The sequence below is a fragment of the Centrocercus urophasianus genome, unplaced genomic scaffold (genome assembly GCF_019232065.1).
Source record: "Centrocercus urophasianus isolate 14NV4802_14NV808 unplaced genomic scaffold, USGS_Curo_1.0 seq_754, whole genome shotgun sequence".
Lineage (NCBI taxonomy): Eukaryota > Metazoa > Chordata > Aves > Galliformes > Phasianidae > Centrocercus > Centrocercus urophasianus.
The window spans coordinates 36,192-44,618 of NW_024885371.1; the positions used below are offsets into that span (position 1 = coordinate 36,192).

Genomic DNA, 8,427 nt, shown 5'->3' on the forward strand with positions numbered 1-8,427 from the left:
CAAACCATTCTATGGTTCTATGAAGATCCCTTCCAACTCAAACCATTTCAAGTATCTTTGAAGATCCCTGCCAGTTCAAACCATTCTACAGTTCTATGAAGATCCCTTCCAACACAAACCATTCTATGGCTCTATGAATGTTCCTTCCAACCCAAACCATTCTATGGTTCTTTGAAGGTCTCTTGCAACCCAAACCATTCTATGGTTCTATGAAGATCCCTTCCAACTCAAACCATTCCATGTATCATTGAAGATGCCTCCCAGTTCAAACCATTCTATGGTTCTACAAAGATCCCTTTCAACCCAAACCATTCTATGGTTCTATGAAGGTCCCTTCCAACCCAAACCCTTCTGTGATTCCCTCCAGCTCCCAATGATTCTCTGGTTCTAACGATTGTCCAAACCAGCTCTACCAGCCAACCCCACAAAGAGGTCCTCACCACTTCCATGAAGAGCACACAGACGTCGAAGTTGGGGTTTTTCTTGACATTCTTGATGACACAGGACTGCACAAGCTGCCCCCCGCACTCCACCAGCAGGCTGGGGGAGGTGACACTGGCCAGCTGGTAACTCTTGAGGTTCCTCAACCCCCAGGCCAGGATCTGCAGGGCAAGAAGAACAAGGAGAAAAGACTGAGCCAAAGGCCTTCCTCTGCATTTGCCTTCAGCCTCTCGACAGTTGCAGACCAGGTGGACAGCATGCTGCTGGGAGAGCAACGAACCAGGTCAGCAACTGCTTATCTACCAACAGAGCATCTCTGCTTGGGGGAACCATCGTCCTGACGTGAGGCAGATTTGCATTCTAAAAAGCAAGGGTGGTCCTGGTCTGTGCTGTGCCCCAGGATCTGACCCTTCCATGGGGCTCACTGCCCCAGGCCCAGCTCGGTTGGAGCCTTCTCATCACCCTGGAAATAGGAGGAGTGCCAAGTGCATGAAAGGAACAGAGGATACATGGAAACTGGTCCACTGGGACAGCTACACCCAGGAGGAGTGGAAGGCACGTGGTTTATCCACGCAGGGCAAACCTAGAGCCAGATTTGCTGTTACAATGCTATAGGGAGATCTCTGGTTGGTAGCTCATGGGTCGAACCAGTTCCCAGCCTTGCAGCCATGGAGCTGCCTTGCAACCCATTCCAGTGTCGATCCCTAGCAAGGATCCCCATTAAGGATGCCACCCTACCCATGCCACCCTCTTGCTGGCTGCCCCACACACTCCCTGCCACTCACCTCGATGGCCGTGCGCTGCAGGACCGGTTTGATCCCTTGGGGGACCATGAAGATGTTGGGTTCCCGTTGGGGTGGTGGGTAAGGCAGGTCAGAGTCCTCAGACTGAAAACCAAAGAGCAATAGCATCAGCTTGGGATGCCATCCCCATCGCCCTCCCATTCTGGTCCCCCAGAGAGATCCCATTTTCTGCTGAAGTCATCCCCACCCTGATGGAGGAGGCGACAAAGCTACAGCTATCCAGAATCAGCTACAGGGAGGGATGGAGAGCAAGGATGGAGCAGCAGCAGGAGGGGATGGATCAGCACAGCACAGCTCCTTGAGCAGGCAGGGATGCTGTGACGAGCCCCACAAGTACCACCAGCGCACCATGGTGGGACAGAGGGCACTCAACAGCATCACCAAGGAGGTTCAAGCACCAGAGGTCAACGCCACAGCCATGCACCCATTAACTCGAGCCACGGGCTACCCACTGCCTGCAGGTATCAGGACTGGGCTCAGGTAGAGCCCTCCCTGCAGGCTGTGGGCAGAAGGATGCGCCCACCACCTCACCAGCAAGTGAGGGTTTCAGAATTTGCCCTCATAGAGCAGGGAGAGGGACCCAGAGCTCCCTGCTCACTGACAGAGGTTGGGCTTGGCACCCTTCCATAGGGAAGGAGCCTGATGGATCACCTGATGGCTTGTTAATTACTGCGAAGGGCACCAGAGACTCAGGGTGGCATTGGGGTTGGGGTCAGTGTTTCAGATGCAGCCCTTGGGGGTCGGTCTGATGGGGACCCTGTGGGGCAGGAGGGCCAGGTTGTGCAGCTCCCTCTGTGGGGTTTCCAGGCCGAGGCAGAGGAAGGGAGGGCGAAAGGGAAAAAGGGGTTGAGCACAAAGGTACCCATCGGAGGAGCCCCTCGTAGAACAAGGCAGGGGCACAGAGCTGCAGTGCCCCGTCCACACGCAGCAGCAGCAAAGAATGGAGGAGAAAGAGCAGAGAGACGGTTACTTTGGCACGCTTCTCCCAGAGAAGTGCAGCATCTCAGGCACGCTCATCCCACCGAGGCTGACCACCAGCCGTGTGCCACTGGGAGCCCAGCTCAGAGCCCACCTCCCTCCTGCATCACTAAAAGCCCAACGCGACGGATTCTGCGCCCCCGTGAGGACGACGAGATGGGATGGACTCACCTCATCCAGAGCAGAGGACAGCTCGTTCTGTTTGGGGAACAGAAGGAGATTAGGAAACGAAAGCAACTCTCACCCACGAGCCCATCCTAACGCTCTTAAAGCAAAGGGAAAGGGACGCGTTCCACTTTCCCGCCCGGTTGGAGGAGGAAGGCATTACCTCGAAGCCAGGGATGTGGTGGACAGCTGGCTGTGGAGGAAAGACACGTTTTCCATTTGTGCTCAAACAGCAAACAGCAGAGCCCTGCCCCTGCCCCAAAACTGGGCTCCCAAATCCCCCGGTGAGGGCAGGGCTCTGTCTGCAGCAGGGAGCACAGCAGGACCCCCAGACCAGGGCTCAACCCCCCAACTCCTGCAGGTGCTGCACGGGGTGAGGAAGGGCTGGGCATCACCACCTTCATCCCACCAGCAGCTGCAGACCCACGTGGAGGCAGCGAGCAATAGCACAGCCAGCACCAGCATCCCTGGGGGGCACAGCACCAGTCCCCACAGCAATCCCCGGTCTAGGATCCGGAGCGTCCTCTGTGGCTGCAGCATGCAGGCAGCGGGGTGCTCTGCAGGAGCAGCAGCTGGACCTGCATCTGTGCAGGAGAAGGATGCAGGAGCAACAAGACATGCATCCCTGCAAGAGGAGCAGCAGGACATACATTGGTGCAGGAGAAGCACTGGGATCTGTATCCATGCAGAAGGAGCAGAGGGACGTGCATGCCTGCAGGAGCAGCAGCAGGACCTACATTGGTGCAAGAGGAGCAGCATCTGCATCCATGCAACACGAGGAGCGCTGGGACCTGCATCCCTGCAGGAAGAGCAGCAGGACCTACGCTGGTGCAGGAGGAGCAGCGGGATTTGCATCCATGCAGCAGGAGCAGCAGCAGGACATGCATCTCTGCAGGAGGAGCAGAGGGACCTACATCGGTGCAGGAGGAGCACTGGGACATGCATCCCTACGAGAGGAGCAACACGACCTACACTGGTGCAGCCGGATCCGCATCCACGCAATAGGAGGAGCACTGGGCCCCGCATCCCTGCAGGAGCAGCACTGGGCCATGCAGCTCGCAGCCCCCAGCACCCGGACCGGCACCAACCCCCATCCCTCCGCTCTGCTCATCGCGCTCCCACGCTGCAAGTTTCCAAGCCCAGCGGGGACAGCAGAACGGCCGCACCGTGCGGGGGTGGAGCAGCAGGAGGAGAGCTCACCTTTTCCCTCTGGATGAGCTCGAAGGCAGCCAGCAGCTCGCCGACGTTCCTGCTGCCTTTGAGCACGGGGTGCCAGGAGAGCCGCGGTGCGCGCTGCAGGCTGGGCCGGCACACGCAGCGCCCCATGAACTCGTCAGCACCCTGCGAGCAGCAGAGATGTCAGTGCTCCCCCAGCCCCGGCACAAACACGCTCGTTTTTGTGCGTTTAGCTTATAGAGAGGGTGAGGATCCTCTGCCCAGATCCCACAGCGAGAGCTCTGAGCGAGAAGGGATGATCCATAGGGATCGTTGAGATCCACAGGGGTCGTTTTGGGGGGTTCTGGGCACGGGCTGCCCATGGAGGTGGGGGTGGAGGTGTTTGAGAGCTGTAGAGACATGGAGCTGAGAGGCCAGGGTCAGTGGGCACGGTGGGGTGGGCTGGGGTTGGAGTTGGGGATGTTGGAGGTCTTCTCCAACCTGAATGGTTCTACAATTGGAGTCCAATCCAACCCAAGAGCTGTTTCAGCCAGTCTGGGGAGGATTGGGGTTATCCCACTGCGAAATGCTGTCACATTAGAAGGCATTTAAGATGCTTTGGGCAGCCGAGCGCACAGCCCCACCTGTGGCACCCCAAGCCCTCCAACCACAAGGACCCACCACCACCCTCACACGTACATAGGTGTCATGGTCATATATCTCCACCACGATGCTGGGAGGGCACTCAGACACGTTCTTGGGGTCCCCAAAGATCTCAATCTCGTAGAAGATGAGCGTCTGGTCCCAGGTGGGGTTCAGGGTGTTCTTGATCACTACCGTCTTCTGGCTTTGGTGGAGGAAGGAAACGATGGCATAGGGGTCTGCAGGGGGTGACACAGAACGGCCAAGGGTGAATCCCAGCCACCTCGGCAGGAGGCGACTCACAGCCACGCAGAGCCCGGGGTCTGAGGGGGCAACGGCCAACCCAGCGTGTCCCAGGAATGCCAGCTCACAGCCCTGCACGCTCAGCTGGGGGACCTCGCACCGAAACGTCCGCTGGTGAGGACCTCAACCTGCGTGACGGAGCATCCGTGACCTCCGCACAGCCCACGGGGATGAGACGGCGGGGCCACCAAGCACCATCCCAGCACGTCCCCCTCCCCACAGCCACACTCCCGTCCCCGCACGATGGGCTCACCAGAGAAGCTGTCCTTATCCATGGCAGCCAGGTCCCGTGCCTGGTACATGTAGCAGCGGAGGTGGTAGCGGTTCCCATCTGGGATAAATTGAGAAATGGGTGAGAGGAGCAGCCAGGGGTGACCCCCATCCGCACCCAATGGCACCCGACGGCACCCAAGGAGGATGATGGGGTGATGCCCGGCCATGGGGTGCCCCCATTGAGTTTCGTCCTCCCCCCCAACACGAGACTCACAGTCGAAGATGCAGGAGATGGTGGGTCTGTTGACACCAAAACTCAGCGTGGAGACGGATTTGCCGTCGTCGCTTTTGTCGTCGGTCACTCCTCCCTGCAAGAGAGGGCAGCATGGCTGCACACCTTGGGGTGTCCAAAGACCTGGGGGCCTTCGCCTCCTGGCACCATGGGGTGAGCTGAGGATCCTCTGCCCCTAAATCCTGGGAAGGAACCCATTGGGTCCAGCCCACGAGGAGCTTCTCACACCATCAGTTTAGTCCAGATTTCCCAAAGCATGGTGTAAAGGGAGGGAAGACTGAGGTTGGATGTCAGGGGGAAGTTCTGTGCTGTGAGAGCGGTGAGGGGCTGGAACAGCTGCCCAGGGGGGCTGTGATGCCCCATCCATCCCTGGAGTTGTCCAAGGCCAGGTTGGATGGGGCCCTGGGCAGCCTGGGCTGCTGTGAAATGGGGAGGTTGGTGGCCCTGCATGTATCAAGGGATTTGGAGCTTCATCACCTTTGAGGTCCCTTCCAACCCGGGCCATTCTGATTCCATGATTCAGGGTTGGTGACACCAGGGGGTGGGTGACAGCTGGGACCTCCCCAATGCTGCATCATGGCTGTGATGCAACCCAACCCTCAGCCCACGGTGGCTCCCAAGAGGGGGGGAGGTCGGCCCAGAGCACGGGGTGAGGGATAAACCCAAAAGGGACGAAGCCCCATCACAGCAGCCCTGCGCCGCCGCCGCCGGTTCTCACTTTGTGCGTTAGCAAAGAGCAGACGGCCGGCGGTCGGGGACCTACCAGGGCCCCCTCCAAGGCGAACACGGCAGCAGCCCCGGTGCGCTCCAGGGGCTCCATCCTGCGTCTCCAGCGGCGGCGGCGGAAAGCGTCGGTGCGACGGGGCCGCAGGTGGAAGCGCCAGCCCAGCAGGGAGGCGTATTCCCAGCCTTCACCGTCCTGCTCGTCCTGCTTGTGCTGCGGGGAGAGAGATGGGGGCTCAGCACCACCAAAGAGAGAGGGGGGTCTCCTTGGGTGAGGTTGTGCCCGGGTTCTGCTCGGCTTCTTGGAGCTTTCCCCTCTGCTCTGCTCTCGTGATGCCCCATCTGCAGTGCTGCGTCCAGGTGTGGAGCCCCCAGTACAAAAAGGGCAGGGAGCTGCTGGAGAGGGAGCAGAGGAGCCACAGAGATGAGCAGGGGCTGCAGCACCTCCCTATGAAGACAGGCTGAGGGAGCTGGGCTCGTTCAGCACGGAGAGGAGAAGCTGCGGGGTGAGCAAAGTGCAGCCTGCAGTGCCTGAAGGGAGCCTGCAGCCAGCAGGGGAGGCAGCTGTGTGCAAGGGGAGATGGCAGCAGGACGAGGGGAAACGGTTTGAATGGAGGGAGGGCAGCTGGAGGTTGGGTGTCAGGGGAATTTCTTTACAGAGAGAGAGAGGTGAGGGGCTGGAACAGCTGCAGAGAGGCTGCGATGCCCCGTCCATCCCTGGAGGTGTTGGAGGTTGGATGGGGCCCTGGGCAGCCTGGTGTAGCCTTAGATATGGAGGCTGGTGGCCCTGCGTGCAACAGGGGGTTGGAGCTTCGTGATCCTTGAGGTCCCTTCCAACCCGGGCCATTTTGTGATGCTGTGAGAAAGACAGGGAGCTGTTGGAGAGGGAGCAGAGGAGCCACAGAGATGAGCAGGGGGCTGCAGCATCGATCACAAAGGCAGGCTGAGGGAGCTGGGCTCGTTCAGCACGGAGAGGAGAAGCTGCGGGGTGAGCAAAGTGCAGCCTGCAGTGCCTGAAGGGAGCCTGCAGCCAGGAGGGGAGGCAGCTGTGTGCAAGGGGAGATGGCAGCAGGACGAGGGGAAACGGCTGGGAGCTGAGGGAGGGCAGCTTGGGGTTGGGTGTCAGGGGAAGTTGTGTGCTGTGAGAGCGGGGAGGGGCTGGAACAGCTGCAGAGAGGCTGCGATGCCCCGTCCATCCCTGGAGGGGTTGGAGGTTGGATGGGGCCCTGGGCAGCCTGGTGTAGCCTTAGATATGGAGGCTGGTGGCCCTGCGTGCAACAGGGGGTTGGAGCTCCATGATCCCTGAGGTCCCTTCCAACCCCGGCCGTTCTGTGATTCTGTGTGAGCTGCTGTGGGATTCCCAGCAGTTCTGAGCCCTCCTGGGGTGGCTGTTTGTGAAAGGTTGAGAGAACTGGGATTGTTCAGCTTGGAGCAGAGAAGGTCAGGGGGGACCTCATGGTGGCCTGCCAGGACTTGAAGGGAGCGGACAAACAGGAGGGGGAACGGCTGTTTCCAAGGGTGGATGGTGATGGGACAAGGGGAATGGTTTTAAAGTGAGACAGGGGAGGTTTGGGTTGGATGTTAGGAGGAAGTTTATCACACAGAGGGCGGTGAGGCACTGTTACAGGTTGCCCAAGGAGGCTGTGGATGCCCCATCCCTGCAGGCATTCAAGGCCAGGCTGGATGTGGCTCTGGGCAGCCTGGGCTGCTGGTTGGTGACCCTGCACACAGCAGGGGGTTGGATGAGATGAGAGCTGTGCTCCTTTGCAACACAGGCCGTTCCGTGATCCTAGGATTGGCACGGCTGCCCATGGGGTGGTGGGCTCACCATCCTCAGAGGTGTCCCAGAATCATGGGGACGTGGCATAGGGACGCACACAGTGGGTCGCTGACCCTACAGCTCTTCACCCTGCATGGCCGTGTGATTCTGTGACCTCCTCGCCAGGCTAATTGTCCCAATGCCGAGAAGGGATTTTTCTCCCCACACCTCTGTCAGCCCTCAGCCTGGGACCCTTTGGGAAATGGGATTGCGGTCCCCAAACATTTCCATCCCAAACTTTCACAAGAGAGAGAGAAAAAGAGGGAAACTATTCCCAGGAACGTCGCAGCGCTGCGGCTTCCACAGTCCAATGGCACCACCTAGAGGGGAGCGGGGCTGGGAAAGGACATGGAGCCAGGGTGGCCAGCACAGCCCCGATCCGTACCTTGTCCCCCACCCCACAGCCACCAACACCCAGAGATGCCACCACCTCAAACAGATGCTGACCTCCCTGGTGAAAACCACACAGCTTTCCTGTTTCAGGCCCCCAGTGCCACAACCCCCAGCATCTCCCCCCATGTGAGGACGCAGCCCCGAGCTGCTCCCAGCCCCGTTCCCCTGCTCTCACCCCACCTTCCTGACTGTTTCCATCTGTGCCAGGTCCCTGCTGCGCAGTCGCACCCAGCGCCGGCGCCGGTTGGTGTGGTACATCTTCTCAGCTGGCACCCAGGCCTTGGGCCGCCGGTCCGGAGGGATGGTGATGCCATACTCCCAGCCTGGGGGGCACGGGGACAGCAGGGTGAGGGTGGGAGAAGGACCCCCAACTCGCCTTCCACCCCTCCTCACATCCAGCCACATCAGAGGGGGGATGGGTGAGTTTTAAGGTCCCTTCCAACCCAAATCCACATCATCCTATGGTTCTATGATCTTTAAGGACCTTTTCAACCCAAACC

At 59.6% G+C, this 8,427-nt stretch overlaps 1 protein-coding gene across 1 annotated transcript in view; it reads right to left on the bottom strand.

The window, feature by feature from the left end:
* DYSF (dysferlin) overlaps window positions 1–8,427 on the bottom strand; it is a gene marked incomplete at its 5' end in the record, with an annotated part of 55,211 nt that overhangs the window by 34,324 nt on the left and 12,460 nt on the right. Inside the window, 10 exons of the mRNA XM_042838305.1 lie at window positions 441–602; window positions 1,227–1,328; window positions 2,394–2,420; window positions 2,551–2,580; window positions 3,588–3,728; window positions 4,242–4,423; window positions 4,741–4,818; window positions 4,975–5,068; window positions 5,756–5,929; window positions 8,108–8,250. Of these exons, the coding sequence (XP_042694239.1) occupies window positions 441–602; window positions 1,227–1,328; window positions 2,394–2,420; window positions 2,551–2,580; window positions 3,588–3,728; window positions 4,242–4,423; window positions 4,741–4,818; window positions 4,975–5,068; window positions 5,756–5,929; window positions 8,108–8,250 (1,133 nt within the window). The remainder of the gene's footprint in view (window positions 1–440; window positions 603–1,226; window positions 1,329–2,393; window positions 2,421–2,550; window positions 2,581–3,587; window positions 3,729–4,241; window positions 4,424–4,740; window positions 4,819–4,974; window positions 5,069–5,755; window positions 5,930–8,107; window positions 8,251–8,427) is intronic.